This window comes from Gambusia affinis, linkage group LG06 (genome assembly GCF_019740435.1).
Source record: "Gambusia affinis linkage group LG06, SWU_Gaff_1.0, whole genome shotgun sequence".
Taxonomy (NCBI): domain Eukaryota; kingdom Metazoa; phylum Chordata; class Actinopteri; order Cyprinodontiformes; family Poeciliidae; genus Gambusia; species Gambusia affinis.
The window spans coordinates 7,112,394-7,136,492 of record NC_057873.1 but is presented as its reverse complement, the minus strand read 5'-3'; the positions used below and the strand labels follow the sequence as shown (position 1 = coordinate 7,136,492).

Genomic DNA, 24,099 nt, shown 5'->3' with positions numbered 1-24,099 from the left:
ATTTTTATGTTTAATCAAAATGATTGTCTAATAAAATTGTATCTTCATATATATATATTATATGTATACTTTTTTTTATCTTCAGAAATGCTATATTTCCATAAATAACTCAGTTGAACTGCATGGTTTCGTTTCTCACAATGAATGTGGTGGAGCTTTGACTGAAGAGTGATATGACATTTATAGCTGTGTGCAGCTGAGATTTTGATTTATTTTCCTTGTTCAGTTTCTTTGTTTTTTGTGTATGAATTAAGCTTTACAATGCTGATTTCTGGTTTTATCTGAAGTCAGATCTTTCATTTCCAATTTGACTAATTCAGATTTTTAGATTTGTTCTTTTTAAAAGGAATAACGAAACAAAGGAAAATGCAGTTTTGTAGTGCCTAAAGGGGGAGATAGCTGTGAATCAAGGATTTTATTTCAAAGCATGTTTTGAACTTTTACCTAATATCCATTCAAATACTTAAATGATGTCTTCAGACCTTAATTTAAGTACAACTTATTTATTTACTCATATTTAAAAAATAATAATCAGTGCATTACTGTCTTGGCAAGCAGTGTGTGTTTCACTTGGAGAATTTGTCTTTTATCGGTGATCATCATATTTCTTCCACCCCTATTAAACGCCTTAAATCTATGAACTCCCAACATTTTCAGTCTACAAACAACCAACAGCATACATTATAAAGGGCTTTTTTTTTTACATTCAGCAACCAGATAAATATACATTATTTGTATTCAAATATAACAATTTTTAGGGATAGTGAGTAATTTTGACAATAAACCAAAAGAAAATATGATAGTCATCTAGCTTTTAATACTCTAATTAATGATGGAGGTGTGGAAGTTCTTAAAGGGACAGGCCAATTTCAAGGCATTGGGTACAGCAGATATTCTTAAAGTTAAATTTGAGATGCATTTTTATAACAACTGAAGGTAACAGTTATTTGATTGTGCTATAAATGGCAATATATGCCTGAAAATACCTTCAACACCTGTTTGAGAGAGATGAAGTTAAGACCAAAAAGGTACAAATTCTTCTGTTTGGGATTTATTAGTTGTCCATTCATTAATAATTATTGAAGATGTTCTTTCCATTCCTTTACTTTATAAAAGATGGAAATATGATGAAGGTTCTTTGACAGAGGTAATACGTCTGAATCCAACAGAAAATTAAGGAATTAATTATTTTTATTGGTCTGACGCACTGACTGCATTATAACAGTTTTACTAATTTCAAGAAAGTACATGCTATCTATTGATTCAATTGTAGACCAAACATGGTGGGAGTTCTCAAATTTGATGAGTTTTATAAATGTGGGAAATAAATCACACTTTTCAGTATTTGTAAACAAAATATCTTGTTTCTTTGTAGGTAATCCTGGTGCAGGTAAACCCAGGTGAGGCCTTCACTATACGACGAGAGGATGGTCAGTTTCAATGTATCACAGGTAAGAGACCAGTTGTCTTTGGTATTTTACAATGTAAATTTGAGCCTTTTATTGCACACCTGTAACAAATAAATATGTACGAAGAAACAGAGTTCTTCTGAATAGTTAGTTAACAATAATCTTGGTGAACATTGACTTCAGCATAAATTGAATGTCTGGGTGCATTTCATTCCTTAATTCCTCCGTGCAATTTTAAATTGTCGATGATGAGTCATGTACTTTATCCAGTAACAGGAGAGAAGATGCTAAATACAACAGTGGTGTAGCGCTGTAGACATCAAGCTAATGCTGAGTGGAGTTAACTACTTATTGTATGTTTTCTCTTTTCTTTTGTTTCAAAACGATAAAAATGTATCATTGTTATGGTGCAGCATAGCCACAAACCAGTCAGGGTGCCCATCCTGGTCATAACTTTATTCCTGGGTGTTATATTTGCATTGTTATTTGGCAAACAAAAGATATATAATTAGAAAATATGACGCAGCAACCAGTTGCACTGAATTATCTAAGAAACTGGAAGGACTATTCTCAGATAAACTGAGCTGTGCATCTTTACACTTTTATCAGGACTGCAAGAATTTGTACCATTTGTACTACAGTGGAGATGACTGAAAATCAACAGTATTTGTAAATCAGATAAATCATGTTGAAAAACATGTTCACCAGAAGATTTAGGCCAGTATGAGAACTTTAACAATGATGTCCTTAAGTAAAACTGGCACCTTTTCTCTTTATTTACACAAAAAAAGTAAAACGGAAAACAAGCATTTATTCATAGTGCTTCTGATATAGTATATTGATATTAATGCTATCTGTACCTTTTCATAAGATGGAATTAAGTATTTGTTGTTGATATCGGCCCATTTTTATTTATCAGACCTATACAAAATGTTATGTTAAGCTCAGTTACAGCCTATAGGTTAGGGAGGAGCGGTGCTTAATATAGCCTCCACAATCATAATTTTGATATGGATACACTTAATCTGATGGTTTCCTATTCCCCAACATGCTAATACCTAATTTAGGTAGATGTAAAGCGACATTAAGGCTCATGGAGCATTTAGAACATAAGAAAAATAAAATATGATGCAAATGCTTCCATCTAAAACCTGCAACACAGGATTCAGCAATAATATTGAAATGTGATGTTTCCTACTCGGCAAGAATTTTGTGTAACTTCCAGTTCTTTCTTAATTTGCTTTTAAAAGCTTTTACAGTTTCTTTTATTATGTGAAAAGTGATAATTCTGCTCTGTTATCATCAAAGCCTGTATGATTGTGCAGAGCAGACTGCATTACATGGATAATTGATCTGAATAATCTTCCTCCCCTGGAGGAAACAAATAATGCCCAAAATATGTATTACTGGATAAAAGTCTAACAATTAAGAGCTGATACTGATACATTGACTTAGATGTGTTGGAAAAACAATATGCTTTTGGTAAATTGTCAAACACTAATCTGATATGGTAAATAATTTTTTACTCAATCTTTATTTTACAAAAGTCAGTGTGTCCTAAAGTCACTATTGTACGGATTATTGTACACCTTTTAGAAAAGCTGTGCTCAGGATGCAATAAGGCAAGTTATTTCTTACCTTTTACAGAAATTAAAGTCTTAACAGCAATATAGTCTCAGCTCTGAGTCAGCTCACTGTGATAATTGCATCCTATAATTTGAGCCATTAGAGAAAATGGTGCATCTTTAAAAAAATATTATGCAACACATTTTAATGGAATTATATTATGTTTTTAAATACTGAGTTAATCATGCATGACACACGAATGCATTTTTAACAAATTACATTTAAGACTTTTTACAATTTACATTTAAGTCTTTTTGCAAGTCTACATGTGTATCAAGAAGTGCTTGTGCTGTGATATCTGGAGATATTAAGGCCCTATAATATTTCTTGTCTAAATGGGAACTCCCATCAGGAGTGCCCTGGTGTGCCAATTGGTACTTTCAACACTAAAGAGTGCTGCCGCTGAGCTGAATACTGGTTTTATGTATGGATAGTTTTATCAGTAGTTTAGACATTATTGGCCAAATGCTGCTGGTGTTTAATAGAAAATAACATTTGTTCTTACTTCATTGAGTGTTAACCTTGAATCTGTCTTGTGAAATGCAAACTGGTTGCTGTCAACGTGACTTAATTTGATAAGGGTGGGAAACAATTATAAGCATTGGATATGAGTCGTCTCGTATCCGATGTCTCAACACACTGAATGTATATCTGATTCTTATACTTAAGCAAAAAAAGGAATAATTCTTGTTATGCATGTTGTATTGACCAAGTGAAAGAACAGAGACCGCCTGTCAGGCTTCCCAACAACCTCTGGTCTAAAAAGCATTGAAGAAGCCTTAGTATGTGATTTAAAGTTATTGATGTAAAAATGGGAGACTTATTAATGGAAGGGAGACTTATTTAATTGCTTATCTGGTTGCTCTTTAAGGGTGTTTTCACTGGTAGACTTTGTTCAATTGAGATCCAAAATTGAAACGTTTGTTACATTTTCAGATGGTTTGGTTAACTTTCACGAAAAGCAAACCACCATAAAACAAACCAAGCCTTTTGAGAAAACTGTTTACACTCTTGCTTGTGGTGGCGCTGCACCAAGAACTACTGAAAGAAATGGCATGAAAACCTCAGAAGAAGACTCTGAGCTCAACTTCATTCTTTACAAAATAAAGGAAAATGGAATGGCTTCTAGTTTTAGAGGTTGTCAGGTTTTTCTTTTGTCTTTGGCAAAAGACCTCAAGTCTTTTCTCCTGCTAGCACTAGACACACTTGCATGCTTTGGTTTAATTTACCCAGAATGCTTTGTTATAGTCTGCTTTCTGCTTTTGAAACAGTCTCCAGCCCCCTTGCATTCACATACTCATTCAAACTGCATTGAAGTTCACTTCAACCAATCCAAGACCTAGGTTTTTAGGAGAACCAGGTTTCACTTTTTTGACCTGCATCAGAGTTTGATTACACATTAACACTTCCCCAAATTAACTAGACTCTGTAGGGAAACAAACTAGAGTTCAATTAAACCTAAATAAATGAGGATGGTGTGAATACACCCTAAGAAATAAAACCCTACAAGTCTAATTCTGAAGTCTCGTAGTCTCTAAAGAAACTTCTCTGTAAAAGTTTCCCTTCACTCTGTGCTGCAACAGTTGTTCTGTTTCCCAGCACATAAAATTTACGTTGTGCTTCTAATCTATCATAATGTAAAATAATAATAATAAAAAGGCATATGGTATCATTATAGTTTTGGGAAGCTGGAGAAGAACTGTTTGAGTTAAATGCATTGCACATTTATACTGATGGGAGTAATTTTCTTTTCCACTGTAGTTAGAGATTTGGCTTGCTTTGTGACGGCAACAATAAAGTGGAGCTCTCGCATGCTGTTGACAGAATGAACGCAGGACAGCTGGATTAGTTGTAGGAGGTGGCGTTGTGGAGCCGTAATTGTGAATTAGTACAATTCACTGTTTGCCTGAGGGAGGAATTGATCTCAAAACGCCTTTTGTTACATTATTACTAGAAGCACAAAATCTACTGCCCTTTATTGATATTTCCTTATGCTCATATCCAATGTTTCTTTCTCTGTTTGTGTTTGAAATTGAGAATTTGATTTACTTTTGTTTACATTTAATAAAATATAAAGATGATAAATATTAATACTATGACAGCCAGTGATACCCAAAGGAAGCAGTATTTTTATTTAGTTTTTTTAGAGTAGCATTTACAATCTGCAGATGTTATTTTTCCACAGTACCATTTGGTTTATATGAATAGCAATAAAACAACAGGCCCCAGGTGTCCAGGGTTGGACAACAAAGCTACAAAAAGAGAGATAGAAGGTGATGTGACGGCGCCAGAATGCCGTCGTATAACGTTTTCACATCAGGGGACTCTGTTTGCCAGTTTTTATCTGCCTCAACTCTCTCACCAGCCCTCCATTATCAGCTGAGTAAAACTTCCTAATAGAGAGTTGGAATACATAGTTTTTCCATCAGAAGAGAAACATGGAACTAAGAGATGCCACATAGATCAGTGTGACTGCTACTAACTGGCCTGTCACAGGGTGCACTCATCTCTCTGTGACGCGAATAGAGGGATGACTCACTGCTTGCAGTGCAAGGAGGGAGGAAGATGAATGTGTGTGTGTGAGAGAGAGTTGGCGTGTGTGTGTGTGAGTGCAGGCTAGCATGAATGTGCATCTGTGGTTTGTTTGGTTTGTTGTGTGAACACAACAGGCTTATCTCTGTGCACTTTGGTAACTATTGTGCATGCATCTGTTATGCATAAATACGTGTGTCTATCTTTAACACTGGAGTGTTTAACAGAATATGTTTAAAGATGGGGCTGAATTATAGAGGTATGAATTTAGAATGATCCCCTCTGCTCATGTTTTTTAGCATTCGTTCCATCCCAGCCTCAATTTTTGTATTCAGTCTTGTATTTTTAGCAGCTGGAGGTGCGTAATTGCTACGTGATAGGGCATGACAGCCTGTTTAATCGGAACAATCTTGTAAATAGGCAGTTTATAGAGGGCATTTGCTTTTCTTGGTATCTGCCTTCAAGGTGGAACCTTTTAGCGAGAGGAAACTGATTAGAGTAGTCAAAGAGCTTCTTTCTGCTCTGTTTTTTTTTTTTCCAAACTTGCCTTAAAGGGAGATTTGCCTGTGAGTGGACATGTCCTTCTAACTTCAGCCAAAGTGCTCCCCTTTTGCTCTTCGTTTTCTTCCTCAAGATTTCCGATCCAAAGGCTGTATCACTGGAATCTGTTGCCACCTGATAAGCTTAAAGCTGGTGATTCACCATCGCTTTGGATGATTCAATCTCTGGGTGAGGGCACAAAGTGCCATCTCGCTCAACTGGAATTTTAAAGTCTTTTTTTTTTCTCAATATGCTCAAAAAGATTTACAGAATTTCCGTCAACTTGATTGCAATCGGTTTGGTTAGGAACCTCTTAACAAATATGATCTTACTTATTGCATAGCTATATTGACACTTTGGGTTTTTTTCTATACAGGCAGCTTTGTCTGGTTTATTTCCTTTGGTATCATAGCTACAGTGACTTACAAAAGCGTTCAGTCTTTTTCTCAACCACAAATTTCAAAGGTAGTGCATAATTGTGAAATAAGCAAAAGGTCCACTGATATGTAAATGTTTTGCAATATTATTTTAGTCCTGATAATGGTGTTATTGTAGTCTCTCTTGTTTTTAAATATACAGAGATGTTTCTCTGGTTTAAATTTTAAGCATCCAGGATGTAGACTTTAGAGATCAAAAGCTCTTAACACTGGTTGTTTCCTTTAATAATGGTGTATTTTTTTCTCTCTCCTGCAAAATTGTGATTAAATGAACAAAGACAAAGATCCCAGGAGAGAAATGATTCAAAGAGAGAAATTCAAATAAATCTGCCGTTCTCATCTCTGAACGCTAGTCAGTTACTGAACAAAATAGGTGTGAATGCCTGCTTCAAGAAATGAATGGACGCCTGCCAGGCTCTTCAGTCTGAAATGAGAACAGTATGAGAGCCAGTATGTTCCAAAGTTATTTCACTATTTAAAAAGCAGTTTTAGCGTGTTTAAAACCCTTTTTAAAAATAGGCTGTGGAGGCAAGGCATTTTGAAAAGTATTTTCAACATTTTTCCACATGTAACATCAAACCTTTGGGCTAAATCTAATAGGCTCTTGCTTTGCAATTTCTGGTAATAAAAAGGTCTCATTTCATACATTCACTGTTCTCAGTGACCTTTAGATAAACAGACATTTTTTAAAGCCTGGACGTAGAAGTGACTGGATGCTTTTTCTAAATCATTGGTGGTAAAATTGGCAGAGGGTAAAGGGTAAAAAAAAATTTTTCAGTATTTTTTTTTTCTGAGTCATTGCTCTTCATCTTATTTCTGATTTCCTCCGGATATCACCCCAACACACTTAAGCTTAGATTTTGTCTCCAGAGTTGATTGGGACCACTCTCGTCTATGCTTGTTTGTGACAGAAGCTCTGCATAATATTCAGAACCTCAGAAGTGGCTTGGCTCTAAATCTTGCACAAAAGAATTGTTGCTGGACTATTGCGACAATGACTGTAAGATTTGCTGGCAATAATGTTGGATTAAAACAAAAGGTGACAAACCACACCAATAGTGTCTCGTCTAAACAATTTGGTGCTTTATTTTTTACCTCTTTAACATTTAAAATATTTGAACAGACTTCACAAGTCTACTCCAAAGCAGAAGAATAAATAGCCCTTTATTTTAATTAGAAATTCATTTCTTTTTAATATTTGAGAAGAAATTTTATTTTCACGGCTGTATTATTCTTTACTGACCTCCATCACTGTCACAAACCAAGCAGCAGACACATTTGCACTTTTTTTCATATTCCTCACCTCCTCTGCCAAACTCCAAGGACAGGAACACAAACATGTACGTGCACCGGGTTCATTCAGTGCGTCTGTAATGAGGAGCTTTAATAATGACTCGGTTTACGTCTCATGCTGCCCAAAGAGAGTGGCACAGGACAGGATTAGAAAAGATTTTCATAAAACTGCAATTTTCAGCTTTGGGATATGCCAAGCAGCATAACTGAAGCCAATTGTTTTCTGTCCAGGTTTTGAGGGTTAACATTTTGCTCCAGGATGCAACCCTGCTGAAATCCTTATTTCCTAAACACAGTCAAATAATTTTCTATTTAAAAAAAAACAAAAACAAAAAACAGAGAGAGAGGAAAAAATGGCACCCCTGCAGCTGTGGCCTCTACCTGGCTCTGGTTTAGTCTGGCTCAGAGCCGCAGCGGGGTGTGATGTTCTGTAATAAGCATAAGCATGAAGGTTACTGATGCCCTTCCTTCCTGAAACCACTCACAGCTGGGAATGTGCGAGTCCACATATTAGGAAATCAAAGTTTACGAACACCTGAGGGAAAAAATAGCTTTTCTTTCTTTAATTCTTCCGTTGTTTGCTGCGTGGTTTCCTCTGTTATACTCTAGTTCGCAGATCCACCCAGACTGCGGCTTCCTCTCTTTCTCTTCTCCTGATCCATCTGCCTGTATCAGTGGTTGCTGGTTGCTCACAGAAGCAGGCTGGCCAATGGGGGAGTCGGCTGTGTAATGTTATAATGGAATCTTATGCTAATTGGTGACAGTCATCTGTTATCAATTAAGAACGTTAAGAACAATGTTAACAATTAAGAAGAATGTTTACAGTAATAGCAACCATCAGATCATCTGCATTGTTGGATCTGGTATACAGTTCACCAATAAATGTTAATCATTTTAGGAGATTTGTGTTTGACTGATACTGGCATGAGAAACCTTCTTTAACTCTGCAGAAATCTGAAAATCAGCCACTGGGCATTTTTACTCTGCTGTGAGAGACAGCTAACTGACAGACCCACACACCAGTCCATGTCTACACTTCATAGTTCTCAATAATCACCCCAGCAGATCAGACTTTTCGCAGATCAACGATCAGCCAAAAACTGAAATGGGTGCACAATTACCTTGGTAGAAGGTGTGCCTACTTTCTACAAGTCTTTTTCCTTCCACTTAATTTTCAATTAATAATAAAGTCTGAACAGTCACAGTTATAGCTGTGCCTTTTTGTCACTTACCCTCAGTGTTGGGGGTCTGTGTGTGAACTGTGAGGTCAAAGCCTTCCCCATAATTATGTATGGTCAACATGGTCACAATGCAACTTGTTTGTATTTTTTAAAATCTATTTGAGCTAATCAAATTTTCTGAGTATAAAACGTGGGTTTAATTAGCAGTAATCAACAGTCATCTAACAGACTAACTCTTGAAACATCTCCCTGTAATGAATCAATTCAATATAAAGTTTTTTTTTAACCAAGACTGATATAAATGATACAATTTATTAAAGTGCACTTGTATGTTTGCCTCCATTTTATATTTTGCTCTTCCTTTGTGCTTTTGTAGATTCTTCGCTCCTTTTATCCAGCTTTTATGTGGCAAATCTTCCCCGCTTCATTTTGTTCTCTCAATCTAGTTGAGAGTTCACTCATACATTTGATTAAACCTGACAGTTTTGCTTGGATTATTGCCACCACTTCAACACAACCTCTGCCAAGTTTCCTAATGCAGACTACCTCAGTGGTCCTGGGCTAAGATCCACTTGCATACTATTATTCTGTATCTACCCATTTCTAGTAGTGAAGAGCCAGATTGGTGCTCAAATTGGCAAAGAATAAAAAAAATATATCTGTAAGCAAACCTTTGGAGCCATTATCTATTTATCGTCATTAATGTTTATTTTCCTGTGCCTTCTCCCTCTTGAAGGCTGGCTCTCCATGGCCACGTCAGCACATCAATGCTTTAGTTGGCACAAGAGGGAGGGGGAGGTGGTCTCTTTTTTTTCTTTTCTTTTTTTTTTCCTTCTTTTTTTATTCTGATCTGTCATTCAATCTGACGCTTGTTTGTCAGATTGATGTAAAAGAGAGGGTGTTTTTACCCCCACCGCCATCACCTCTGTTGCTTTCCAACTACGACACCTTGAGGTTTCTTTACCCCCCCCATTCTACTCTCTACCTACTCTCTCTAACTCACTCTCACCTTGCCAATGTTCTTCTCCCCTTAGTCTTGGTGTGTATACACGCAAAGCCTTTCAATCTAAATGGACAACACACAGGATGCTAATGTGATTCATCAGATTTGCTGTTAGTCAGCATCAGCAGCACTGAAGTAAAATTGCCTTAATCAGTCATTAGGCAGGTGCGTCGCTGAACACTGTGTGGCATATTTTTCACCTAATTTGCCTTAAAAGTGAGTGGAGTTAACAGTAAACACTTTGAACTCCCTCTCAAATTATTTCCTAATACGACAGTAATGATGGCCAAGTTCGTAGCGACTGCCTTCATTCAGGCTGAGCTCTTACCTGCTCCCCAAACTGAGATTTTTGCCCTTTTGCCCACTGTGTTCTCAGTCAGAGAAATGACTCGCTGTTTAATTGCCTTTTTAATTTTAATAGGCCTACTTGTTAGCTGTTTGAAATAAGTTTATCAGCAGTTTGGACGCGCCCTAATGTCACTGCTTTACATACTGGAGCTTGTCTCACTGTGATGCTGCTGTTGATTCATTTGACATGAATGACTGACACGACGCATTGAGTCACAGGGATGAGACCGAAGTAAGAGATTGCTTACTTGTTGCTAGTTGTTAGGGGTAGGAATTTTTCACCATCCTGATTCAATTCAAAATCGATGAAAAATCCATTAGTTGAATCATGATAGTGAAAGAATTCATTATTCATAATGATTTCTGCTTCAATAGGTGTGCAAAGGATCCTTGTGGTCAGTCAGCTTTGTAAGGCAGAATGAAATATGGAGTCTTCATTTTGTGAACCTGTCACATGGTGAAGCTCACGTCAAGCTCCGTCTTCCCGGTCATTCAGTAGAGAACAAAATGAAAAAACAAAATAAATGAATAAAGCATCTGAGTTATGCTTTTAATTTTAAAGTCATTGAAATGTTTGCAATAAAGGAATCACAGTGCATCTGGAAAACATTCACAGTACTTCACATTTTTGTCATTTCACTCAAGATTGAAAATTTTCTAGTAAGACTTTACAAAACTGGAGAGGCACACAAAGTTTATTTTCCAAAAAGTGAAATCAAACATCTCTTTAGAACGTCGTCAGTTGCACCTGAACTCTGTCATTTTCAAGGTTCAACAGTTTTTAAGTGGAGAGGTTTTATGGTGTGTTCTCAACAAACTGGCTACTGTCTGTGTACCTGCTTGAAATTTCTGTTAAGCTCCCATGAGAGCTTGAAGTTGAATGGTGGCACCTAGGGGAATATCGCTAAGTGTCGGTGTGAGTTTACAAGGTTTCAGTGTGTTATGTTCCCCTCCCATCCTCTGCAGCTGTGAGTTTATCATCGCGAGTCATTTAGTGCTGCTTTTTCATCTTAAAGCATTTTGTGTTCAATGAAAGAAAATCCTTTGTCATGCATTCTGTTTGGGAGGTCAGTGAATCCCTTTGCCCCCCTGCACCATTTCTGGCATTGGAATCTCATTGTTTCTGTCTTGGGTCTGGAAAGAAAAGAGAAATGTGCTAATGTGCAAACTTGGCTCGGAGATTGCTCTCTGAGGCTTTCTGCTGAGCTGTCACTTCTCTGAGCTGAGCTAAGCCGGTGAACCGGCCCTCACAAAGGAGCAGGAAACTTTGTTGTTTCTCAGCACTTTTGAGAAGTGGACAGTATTTTTAAAATATAATCTTTTCCTTTTGTTACCCGTGGGATTTGAAAAAAATAAATAAATAAATGCAGTCAATGAATATGCAACAAAAATACAAAAAGCAACACTGGATTTATCATGGTCAGAATGCCAAGTGTCACACGCTGTTTGTCAGAAAGAAGTGATTTTTGTTTTTCTGTGATGTGGCTGTGACTGACATCTTGTCTGTAGCTGTCCCTATTGGGGTTGGCAGATGTATTCATGTCCTTCGAACGTTTTTTCTCATTTGATCATATTTCATAGGGATTTTAGGTAATCCATACAAAACACGGAACTGCATAATTGATGTTGAAGGAAAATAATACATTACTTTCAAAGGTTTTTACAAATGGAAATTATACAGCATGTATTTGTAATTGGTCTACTTCTAACGAGTATTTTAAGAATGATTCTATCAATTAATCAGTTAACAAAATTGGCAGATTTTTCATTAAACCACTTAAACCTTTTTATACAACATTAGAACTACATTAACAGATGCAAATAAACAAATTTAATTCTCCCTTCAGATAATAAAATCAACTTTTTATTGCCTAAAATGCAATAACAGAATTCCTTTAATTTACACTTGATCATTTGCATGAAAGGATGCATCTGCTGCTAAAATACTAATAGTTGAAAAGCTCAACCCTTACTGCTTGATTTAGCACCAATACAGTGTAGGGCTGATCTGTTGACTATATTTTGGATTAACCAATTAATAATTGGATAGCAAAATGTGCTTAACAGGAGATTTTGCAGAATTTGAACAAAGTGAAGTTAAAATTGCCACTTGAATTTTAGGTTTAACCTACTTAGTTTTTTTCATATCCTGACTGCAAAATGGTTTCAGCAAATGGCACTGTTTGAGTCTGTATATTCCAGTTAGTGACTAATCAATAACTAAATTAGTTGATGATTATTTCAATAATAGATTAATTGTGACTAATTAATCATGATTAAACCTTGTGTCCCTTTTCTTCCAAATCATAATTATAGACTACTTTGTGTTGGTTTGTCGCATGAAATAAAAAAATACATTTGATGGTAGAAGTTGTAGCTGAAATTAGAGAGAAAAAGTTGAAGGTCTATGAATGCTGTTTTGTTGCAGGTTAAAGGTGTTATTGTGTTTCTCTCCTTCTCACAGGTCCTGCTCAGGTTCCCATGATGTCTCCAAATGGTTCAGTGCCTCCTATCTATGTGCCTCCTGGATACGTCTCACAAGTATTCCCTCCAAACTTCTCTTTTAATAGTTGAACTCTCACAGGTTTTGATGTTGGCGACCCAGTCATCTTTGTTTTCTTCTAGATCATTGAGGAGAACGGAGTGCGGAGGGTTCTGGTTTTACCTCAGCAACCAGATTTCCACCCTGGGGGTCATTCCCCACTCCACCACCCTCCGCCACCACCCCATGCACACCTGCCTGCCTTCATGCCACACCCCGCGATGATGGGCCCACCGCCGCCTCATCTGTACACAGGCATGCCAGGGGGTGTAGGGGACTTGAGCTCCCAGTACATCCCCCAGTACCACCCAGCTCATATTTTCTCAGAACAGGGTGAGTTAAGACAGCGTAGCAGCTTTAATATTTGCTTGTTGCTTTTCTGTGTTTACACTCAACTCTCCATATATTTCAAAGTCTGTAATGACCTGTGAGTGTGTTCTCTCTTTTACAGATTCTCACTCCCAACACGGACGCCAGTCTTTTCTTCACAGGGACGACAGGGCGAACAAAACACATGAACGTCTTCAGAAGAAACTGAAGGAGCGTCAGGGAGGCGGAGGAGGACAGGTGAAGGACAGTCCCCCATCTTCACCCCAGAAATCCTGCAGCAGCCCCCCAATGGTGGACATTCACAACGGCGTAGGAGGAAAAGGCCTCGACGCAGAGCTCAGGCCTGGGGTCGCCTGCTCTGACAAGCAAACTAGCAAGGGAAGAAACGGAGAGTCGAGAGGTAATGTGGGGTCATTCTGGGGTCTGTTATGGTTTTCTGTTTTGACGTCCATAATAGCACTGAAAAGTTGTCAGTGGTTGGTTTAGTGTTGGCTGTTCCATCACATATATTTCTTGTTACAAGAAATCTTATGACTCTATTACAGGGGTTCCTACACAATCTGGAAAACTCTGTAAAGATGTATAAATTGATTTAAGTAATCTTTCTTCAGTCCTTTTTTTTCTTTTTTGCAACTCTATTTTATAAAGCCTGTGAACTGTAATCATATTTGCCATTATTTTGTGAACTTTTGTTTTTATGCCTGAAAAATGGGGAAAATAGAGGTAACTCTGGGATTTTGAACTTTGAAAATACAGAATTTAACAGAAATATGTGTAAAACAAGGCCGTTTTTACTTTCTGTTTGACTCCCCATTGACTTTATCTACTTGATAAAAATATTTGCAAGCTTCAGTCAACATTTCAAAGAATAAACACAAAAAACCTGCAATATTTGTCAAATTAAAAACAGATCATTTTTGTTACTTTAGTTTTGTTTTTGTTGTGGTTTTTTTTTTTTCATTTCATTTATTCTGATTTTATCAATAAAAATTCACCATCTTGCATCATCTTGTCTCTCCAGAGCTCGACAAAGAGGCTCAGGCCCTGCTTGCACTTCTGAGCAACATCAGTAAACCAACGGTTGGTATTCACTGTTACCTTATTTTTACTGCCTTTAATTATGAAAAAAGGATTTTTATTGCCTCCTAATATACATCATGAGGTTTTTCTTATTGACTTGAAAGATTTATTTGTTTTGTAACTTGTGTGCGTTAAACTATAAAAACATTCACTAATTGTCACTGAGGCTTGACATTTTTTTGTTAGATTAACCTGGTTCAGGCAACACAGGCAAAATGTACTGCAAGTGGAAAGTGGATGTTCTTATTTTCCAACTGTTTAAAACTGGTGGTCAAAGGCCACTGAACTAAACTGTGGGAAGCAGAGGACTTAAGGTGAGGCCCAGGGCTGCCGGTTGGAGTTACAGACATGACCTGATTGAGTTCTTCCACATATGAATCCCCCCTGCAGTCGAGCTCAGGCTATTTTAAACCTCCAAACAGAATGAAAAATCACAGGGTTGCACAGCAGCACATCCCTGCAGCTAAAAAAATCTTTACGCTGCTCTGCATTAATCGGCATACTTTGATTCTTTACCTCCACAGGAAATGGTATTATTGTGGCTATTTTTGAAAATTTTAGAACAGGATATTATTATTGTTATTATTATTATGTCATGTCCTGTTTGCTGAATCAAAATAACACTCCTGTACAGTTAACATCTAAATGGGAGTTATTTCCTCATGTGCCAAAAGTTTTATCTGAAGGGAAGTTTTATTTAGCTGATGTAGATCACCTTGAACTCACCATCCCTATTGTCAAACATGGTGTTGGCACTATCATGCTGTGGAGATGCTGTTCTTCACCAGAGACAGAAAAGCTAGTCAGTGGTCATAGGGAATCTAGTAGGTCTGTTGTAGTAGAGTATGCTATCAATCATTCTGAGGATTGATGAGTAATCCAATTAAAAAGTGCCCTGTTCTGTAGTAGCAACTTCAGCTAGTAATAGGAATTTAAAAAAATTGATGTTCTCGAACCATTTAATGAATTGTTACAGCTATAGAATCTAGTGAGCTGACTACATGAAAATCCTGTAAGAAAACCTATAAAAAAGCTACAAAAGGCTAGAGATTGGGATATTTCCAGATAACAACTAGCCTACTACCCATAAAATTAAACATACAATGACATACATTTGCTGAAGTCATATTGAAATATTGGAATGGCGTAGGCCTTAATTAAACAAATGGAATTGAAGATTTTTGGCAAGATTTGAAAATTAATTTTCACAGACGCTGTCCAGTCTGCACAAACTGTAGTTCTGAATGTGCAAAGCTGGCAGAGACGCAGCATGCGAGACAAAGATTTGTTCAACTTTATGGACCTTATTTTTTTAAAGGACGTAGGGAAACCACATATATATATATATATATATATAAATGTTTATATTTCCTACACTTTACAATGAAATGTATTGAGGACTGCAGTTAAAAATGACAAAATATGAAGGTTCAGGATGGCTATGAATAGGTTAATAAGGAACTGTTCTGACATTATGTGTGACTCATTAAACTTTCATATCCAAGGTGTCAGACATCCAGGCCAGAGGAGCAGTGGTCAGTTGGAGCGCACCCACCAGACCGGAGGGTGAAAATAACACTGTGGAGGATGACACCAGCCTCCCAGAGGACCTAAGCTACGAGGTTGCCTTCTCTATTAATGGCAAAGATGGGAAATACCAGAACGTTAACAGGTGAATCCAATCACCAGGAGACCACAGAGCTCTGGAATTCCAACAATTTTACAACCAAAAGTTGTTTTAAATCTCAAAAACACTGTTTAAATTTTTTCTTGAAACAGTGTGCATGAGCTAAGTGCTAGTTTGGAAAATCTACGACCAGCAACAGACTATCATGTCAGGTTAGTATAACCCCCTGCTTGCTTTAATTTGTCATTTTATAGTGGAACTGTGTGTGTAAACAAGTTGTTGCCTCTCAGGGTCCAGGCAGCGTGTAACTGTTTACTGGGAAGCCCTTCAGAGTCGGTGAGCTTCACCACGTTAAGCTGTGAGCCAGACCCTCCCAGTCCTCCCAAGAAGGCCAGTGGGACCAAAAACACACTTGTACTCACGTGGAAGGTAAACATTTCACTTGTGTTCAAAGAAATTATGCCGACACATAATTAGAAATGCATATAGCCTGTTTCCTAATGCATCATGAATCATGTGTGTTTTCTCTACAGGCTCCATGTGACAATGGTTCTAAAATTAAAAATTATATTCTCCAGTGGGATGAGGTAACATGTTTCTCATAATTATACACGTTTTATGTGTGAAGCTTTGACGTAAAGTTGCAGGTGAACTAAGCAGGGTGTTTTCTAAAGGGAAAGGGCACAGGCACATTCGAACAGTGCTACTACGGACCCCAGAAGCAGTATCGCGTGACCAAGCTTACTCCAGCTTCTAGATACTCCTTCCGCCTTGCTGCAAAAAATGACATGGGTGTAAGGTGAGCAGACTGAAAGACCACTTAGCATTACATATTTCACATTTTGTATGTTACTGCCACAAACTTTAATATCTTTTAATTGGATCTTATCCAATAAAACAACTCAAAAAGTAGCAAACAACCGTGTAGCTGAAGGGAAAGTACACACAGTTTCCAACTTTTGCTACAATTACAGAGATAAGCTACTTCAGCATGTGTTTTGCAGTCTCTCAGGACGCGTTTACCCTCAGCCGTGTTTAGTCCCCTTTAGTCAAACTCTATTTTGTTTGCCTTGAAAGTCCAGTTTGTTTGGGGAGGTATGAATGCACAGTCGAGCTCTTATGTGGACCAAAAAAAGCAAAAAAACGTAGGTCTCGGTTCGGTTGAAGCAAACTCTGCCGCGGTCAGATTCATCTGTAAATGCCAGTAGGACCGGAGACTCTAAAAGGGCAGGTCATTCTTGGTAAATAAAACCCAAACAAACATCTAAGTCTGGCACTAGTGGGAGAAATGCCTTGTGGTCGTTTGCCAAAGACAAAAGAAAACTCTTACAACCATTAAAATCCGACTCCACTTCGTTTTTTGTGAAGAAGGACGGGCACTTAGTGTCTTCTTCAAACGTTTACATGTAGTTTTGTTTTGTGCTTTTTGGTGCAGCGCCTCCACAGGAGAGGAGGTAAACAGGTTTTTCAAAGGATTTGGATCGTTTGACACAGTGCAATGTGAAAGAGAACCGCATCAGCTAAAAAATTAACAAATGCTGCATTTCTGGTTCAGGTATGAAAACCTGAACAACATTTGACTGGTAGTTAGCGCCATATGTCTTCACGTCAACTTCAACTATCTTCTGGCTGAGTAGAGACGTAAACTACATTCTGTAATTACTCTGTTGATTCATTCCAAATGGCTGTAAGCTGTAACAGTGACTGTGTGACAGTAACATGACAAAATGTGAAAATATTAAAGTAACAGGAGCCATTTTTCATTGTGCTCTCCATGCTGGAATATTTCCTACATGTTGTCCATTTTTATGTCACCCTCTCTATAACTGTCCTCATCCATGTGTCGACGTGCGTCTCTCACTCCGTCTCTTTGTCCCATCCTCTCCTGTCGTGTGTCTCTCTCTGTCCTCCCCAGCGAGTTCAGTGAAGTGGTGGACCTGTTCACCTCATGCAGTGTGCCATTGCCGCCCTTCCCTCCAGAACTGGAGCTGGCAGGAGTGACCTTTCTTACTATGAAGTGGCAAAGGCCCAGCAGCTCACCCAAGGAGGATGACATCTACTATATTCTGGAGATGGAGGAAGAAGGCTCGGTATATCTCTTGGTTTAATACCTCGTTTTTTCACTTGATCTACTCAAATTTATGGAGAGATGAGACACAGCAATGCAAAAATAAAATAAAAATTTCAAGATGGAATCTAAAACTAAGGTGTCAATTTTGGCAAGCTGGTATCAATCCGTAAAGGTCGGATAAAACCAACGTTGATCTTTTGATCACAGTTCCAACAAACCGGAGAGCATCGCAGCCACTCAGGTGTTAAAAGCATTATGATTTGGGGCTGCATTTTATCAGCTAGGTCTGGGATTTCAGTTAGGCTGTAGGGAATTATGAACAGAATACCTTTCTTCGGCACAAAACTTAAAAACAAAGAGGAATGAACTGGAGATGCTGCTACAATATTTTTTGCAAAGAACAGTGGGGAAATGGAGCCAAGTCAAGATCTGCCGTACCCATAAAAACTGTGTGCTGTTGAAAAAAATTAAAAGGTTCTTCAATAAATCATTAGTTTAATGGTGTGCAAACTTATTTAACCACATTATTTTAGTTTCTGTTTCTTATTCCTCCCTAAAACATCTCAGTTTGCTTTTCAATTGAGTTCCAAAGCCTACAATTAAACAGAATAAGATTAATAAATTATTAATTGTCATCTTTTTTATTTATACATAATTTAACACGTGTTCACAAGACTTTTCAATATCAACCATAATTAAGGATTCTTATGCACTTTTACGCCCCGGTTTTGTTGATTGTGTACAGAAGAACTTTACAATCTGCAAACGAAACAAACAAACAAAAAAAAAACCTAACAGAGATTAGCTCCCAAATTTTATTTTTTTTGTTCACACAAATATTATGTTAAGTATTTTGTAGATACTTATAAACTTTGTCTAAATTCTGTCCTAGGTTTGAATAAAAAGGAAAAACCATAAAACTGCTTAAAGAGCAGAAGTTTGATATGTCACACTGAAATAAAAAGTATAGTTATTGGTATCGGATCAGTACTAAAATGTGTAGTACTACACACAGTATTTAGTCTGTGGACTAGCGCTGCAGAGGAAAGTTGCAATTAAAACAACATCATGAAAACTTTACTTTAAGTATGTACCGGTACTGACTCCCATTTGCATTACTCGTATGTGTTGATTTACTCTGAACAGAGAATTATACAAAAGCAACGTCATCACATCCATTTTGTTATTTCTTCTCCCTAAATGATTTTTTATTTTATTTCAACTGCGTTGTAGAGATTATATGTCGCATCAAAGCTGAAAAAAAGATGGCTTACATCAGAAAAACCTGACTTTTTAACTGGTGTGAAGACTTTTGCTATCCATTGTAGTGAAAAATTCTTTCAGATCCCTTTTTCCCTTCCCCATATCAACCATCGTAAAATGAAAAAAATACATATTGGTTTACACTCCTCTTTGTAGTTCATGTCAGCTTCAGATGCCACCTGCAGGTTTAGCTGTCAAAAACTCTGCAGCTCTCTTTACCTCTGTTGCTGTTCCCCCCTCAGATCCCTTATTTTTCTGCGCTTCAGTGATTGTTGAGTAAGTCATTGCTCAGCTGGTGGCTTTGTTTTTCCCCCCGTTCTTCTCTGTCCCAGGGATATGGCTTCCAGCCAAGCTATGACGGTGACGAACTCTCCCACACCGTGAGGAATCTCCGCAGGAGCACCAAGTACAAGTTTCGGGTAAGCAAGCTCTGCGAGGTGTTAAGTCAGAACAGGTTATCTGGTTTAATTTAGAAAGCGGAGTGTGTGTGTGTGTGTGTGTGTGTGTGTGTGTGTGTGTGTGTGTGTGTGAATTGTGTGAACTTTCAGAAGGGAGGGAGGGTTGGGGTGGTGGCGGTGGTGCTGCAGAGCCCCACGTTTGCCATATGACTCATCCGTTTACAAGATTCTGCCAGCAGAGCAGCGGGCAGCTGAAAGCATCAACAGGCTTGATCCAGTGTTGATCGCATGCAGGGCCCCAGTGAGAAGCTAGTTGAGCAAAGCGTTTGACCAATATGTGGCCCTTTGATTGGCAGTAATCTTGCCAAGTTGAGAGGATCTGTTTTTTTTTTTTTTGTTTTGTGTTTTTTTCTTTTCCTTTCTCCAATCTTTGGATATTTTCTACCATTTTCTGCAACCTGTCTCGCACCACCATCCTTTATATTTTTCCATTACATTCTGTACGGTTGTTTGCCATTCTTCCCTAATGACGGTTATTTTCCTGCTGCAAATGCCGACAACAGCTGCACTTTTTTCCAATATTTGCCTCTAGGCCATGAAATAAAATGAATGTGTGGACCATAAAACAAATTGTAAGGTTTATGCAGTAAGCCAGAGGAAACGGTGCAACGCGATTGGGAAGAATGATACTGATGGAAAAGTGTTTTATTGGCAAAACACACAAAACATGTCTGAGTGATAGAATCCCTCTGTTTCTCATTGCAATTGCCAAAATACACAGTGTAGGACGAAGCTGTTTGTCTTGCTTCAGTCTGTGAAAGATCTCTGTTCAGCAAGATGAAGATTTCTCTTATTTCTGCAGTTTGAAGCTGCATTTGCTCATTGTGTGTTTGGTTTGGTTTTAGGGTTTCTGTAGATTTAATTTGTAGTGTGCATAATTTCTCTTAATGCTGTAATTGCAGAAATCATAAATGTGCATTGCTGTATCTATTGACTTGCAGGTAGATCAATAAGAAATTATTTAAGAATTATTAAAGAAGCTCCCACACAGATCTGTATCTAAGCATATTAATAGAAAGTTAAATGGAAGGAAAAATATGAAAACGGGTACAAAAGTAACACGAATTACTGCAGACTTAAAAGGTTTTTGAACCAAAGTATTTTCAAAGGCTGGCAGATATTGGCAAGTGTGGACTTCGGTTGGAGTCAGTACCTCCAGCACCTCTGACTCCAACCGAGTCAGAGGCTCTGGAGCTCTGCAACTGCAACTTTTGTTGTGTTTAGCTTTTCTGGAGATATCAGAGGTGTCCTACATGGGCTAAGGAAAAAGTGATTGGATTTTTATTCATGAATCCAAAGTATTCTTTTCAGATGGAAAGTCAATTAAGCTTCCGGATTCAGAATGAAGAGCTAAGAGGCACACATACCCAGTCATCTGACGTCCAGTAGGAAGTTTCCCCATTCAGGAAGTCATGTCATCTAATCATGTATCCAAATTAGTATGGAAGTAGCTCAAATAAGAATAACGTTTGGGGGCGGGGAGATTAGAGGGGTGAAAGGTTGGAACTGGTCTGTTCATACTGCCACAAAAAAGTCAGATATGGAACACAGACAAAAAAAAGTGGATTTGGGTCACATTTACTTGCAGTGTAAGCGCAGCACATTTGGTTTTGTCTGAAGAAAGATTGGACACCAAACCCAAAATTGTAGACAAGTTAAAGCAACCAGATATTTACACAAAATAACCCCACTCTAATTAGAATAGATTAGAATAGAATAGAAGTACTTTATTCATCCCAGCAGGAAATTACTTCGCAGTTGCAGCATAAAGACAAGACACAGTAACAACTAGTTGTAGATAAAATAAAATATAAAATGCTATAAATTGTAAAATTATGAAGTGCTGTAAAATATAAAATGCAACTTAAGGGCAGTCCTTGCAGAGATTCAAAAAATGCAGATATGTATATGTAAATATATGTACAGCAAGTGTGCCAAAGTGCAGTTGTGCAAAAATTGGGCTGATTAGTGCAGAACAATGATTTAGCTTTTATTGTACAGTGAGATGGCATGTGGCAGGAAGGATTTCCTTTATCTGTCCCTACGACAGCGGAGCTGGAGCAGTCTATGTGAGAAGGTGCTCCGCTGTCTGTCCACTATGTGGTGGAGAGGGTGCTGTTTATTGTCCATGATAGACAGAACCTTCTTCAGTGTCCTCCTCTCCACCACAGTTTCCAGGGACTCCAGCCTTAGTCCCAGTACAGAGCCAGCTTTCCTGATGATTCTGTCCAGTCTAATAGAGTCGCTGGCTCTGATGCTGCTTCCCCAACACACAGCAGCAAAGAAGATGGCACCGGCAACAACACTGTGGTAGAAGGTCTCCAGCATCTTGCTAATTATTGACTGGATGTACCGTACATTACACAACTTTTAGTTGAGCCAACATTTGTTGCTTAAAAAAAAGTACTCTATTGGTGGTCCTTTGTTCCGAGACACTAAATCTTCGGCCAAATGATTGAAATATTAGACTCCAAGCTTAATGAATTTGTATAATATACAATTTTCACTTTTTGGACCGAATTTCTGAAGTGAACATCTTAAAGATGTAGTTTGAGATGCGCTTCTGCTCTTGCTTAGGTAACCTGTTGCCAGTATTATGTCAAACTGTCTTCTCACTGCCTCTATTTGTGAACTTTAACAAGGTGGCAGCATACAACTCAGAAGGGAAGAGTAACCCCAGTCAGGTTGTGGAATTTATCACAAAGCCAGACAGACCCAGCTGTCCCTGCAGGCCTGCCATCCGAGGAAGAGTCCAACCCGACAGCTTCAAAATGGCCTGGGGTGAGATTTCCTCCAACTTTCTTTTGCAAAATCCTCCCGCGCTTTCTTCTAGCCGACAACCTGGCAGGTCCGGTTTACAAATTAACTTTTCTCCTGGAGCGCTGTCCAACAATAGATGAGACAGATGACATCCAAGCTAGTCTGTACAGTGGATGACATCAGTTCTTTTTTCTGTTCAGACCTCAGCAAGAATCCTTCATGCATGTCACTGGACGAACTCATCTTCCAGGGCTGTTCTCGATCTGTGTGACAATTTATTTTATTTTTTTCTCAAATTGAAAAACACATCTGTGGCTCTGAAAATGTCTCAATTCTTTGTGTTCCAGAAAGTTGTTTAGGCAAACTGTGTTTGCTTAAAAAAGTTGTTCCTTTTTATTTTTATTTTTTTTCTTTTGGGAGCAAAATGTAAAGCTGTCAAAGCTGCAAAAAAAATTGGTTCAGGCTGTATTGACACAGGATTGTTCCTGTTTCAGTCTACAGACAGACTGAATTTTTTTTTTTTTTAGGAATATATGTAGTGCTTGATCATAACTGACAAATTGGCAAAAATGTCCATTTTCAGAAGCTGCTAGAAATGTACTAGTAATAAAGGCCACAATTTTTTCACTCCTTTGAAAACAGTTTTTCTATAATTATACTCTACTTTGTGTTGGTCTATCACAACAAATCATCTATTTTTGTCACGCATTGACATTTGTGACATAAATCCACATCCTACCACTTTGTGAACATAAACTTAGAATAATCAGAAATAAGAGCTTATATTTAATAATCCTGATGTTTTGTCTCTTTATTCAGAACCCCCTAAAGACAACGGTGGAGCCGAGGTGACGAAGTATGTCGTGGAGCTGTCTGAGGGCTTAAGTGGTTGGTTACATTTCTCAGCTCAAAACTACATTTTGCTGTAAATTAAGTTAATCGGTTTGGATTGAACTAAAATGGGTCTGATTTTAGGTTTATTATGGGGACTGGTGTATTCAGGACCCGCCCTGGAACACATGTGTGACGGTCTGAAGCCCGGCTGCTGCTACCAGGCGCGGCTTTACTGCATCAGCGAGGGGGGGCAGAGCCCGGTGAGTCACTGCACAAAGCTCCACGCGCTTGTTTGCGCATGAAACATTTCAAGAGGTTCGATCACTTCAAATTTAATTGGACTGCAGAGAAAAGATGGAAAAAAAAAAAACACCTGCTCTTTTGTTTTTTTTGAGAGAACACCAAGATTGTTTTTAATGAGACTGTCATAAAGGCTTAATTATCAAATTGTTTATTCTTCTCCAGTCATGTAAATTTTCCTCTTGTTTATTTTAGTATTGATACATTTCTTGGCTGATGGGGAAACTAATTATTAGCTCTGGCAGCCAGTGCGTCTGATTCCTTTAATTGGAAATTGTCATAAAGTCAAACTCATTTGGTCGAAGATTAGGCCATGCTTTCTTGTGTTTAAGTATGACACGTCCTGCTAATCATGTAAGCTTCCCTGGATGTGTCAGAGGAGGTTTTTTCTCATCAGCTCAGTTCATCCTATCTTCATTAATTTTCTCTGTCAACCATTTTGTCCGTGCGTGCATTTCTTTGGTA

At 38.0% G+C, this 24,099-nt stretch overlaps 1 protein-coding gene across 4 annotated transcripts in view; it reads left to right on the top strand.

Moving 5' to 3' along the window:
* Positions 1–24,099, top strand: part of fndc3a (fibronectin type III domain containing 3A) — a 56,139-nt gene that overhangs the window by 20,061 nt on the left and 11,979 nt on the right. For all 4 annotated transcript variants that reach the window (XM_044119669.1, XM_044119670.1, XM_044119671.1 and 1 more), the window contains 15 exons: positions 1,376–1,451; positions 12,834–12,910; positions 12,995–13,244; positions 13,363–13,641; positions 14,263–14,321; positions 15,827–15,993; positions 16,101–16,160; positions 16,239–16,377; positions 16,482–16,535; positions 16,623–16,747; positions 17,864–18,038; positions 19,615–19,701; positions 22,383–22,521; positions 23,320–23,388; positions 23,476–23,594. In XM_044119669.1, coding sequence (XP_043975604.1) covers positions 1,376–1,451; positions 12,834–12,910; positions 12,995–13,244; positions 13,363–13,641; positions 14,263–14,321; positions 15,827–15,993; positions 16,101–16,160; positions 16,239–16,377; positions 16,482–16,535; positions 16,623–16,747; positions 17,864–18,038; positions 19,615–19,701; positions 22,383–22,521; positions 23,320–23,388; positions 23,476–23,594 — 1,875 coding nt within the window. The remainder of the gene's footprint in view (positions 1–1,375; positions 1,452–12,833; positions 12,911–12,994; positions 13,245–13,362; positions 13,642–14,262; positions 14,322–15,826; positions 15,994–16,100; positions 16,161–16,238; positions 16,378–16,481; positions 16,536–16,622; positions 16,748–17,863; positions 18,039–19,614; positions 19,702–22,382; positions 22,522–23,319; positions 23,389–23,475; positions 23,595–24,099) is intronic.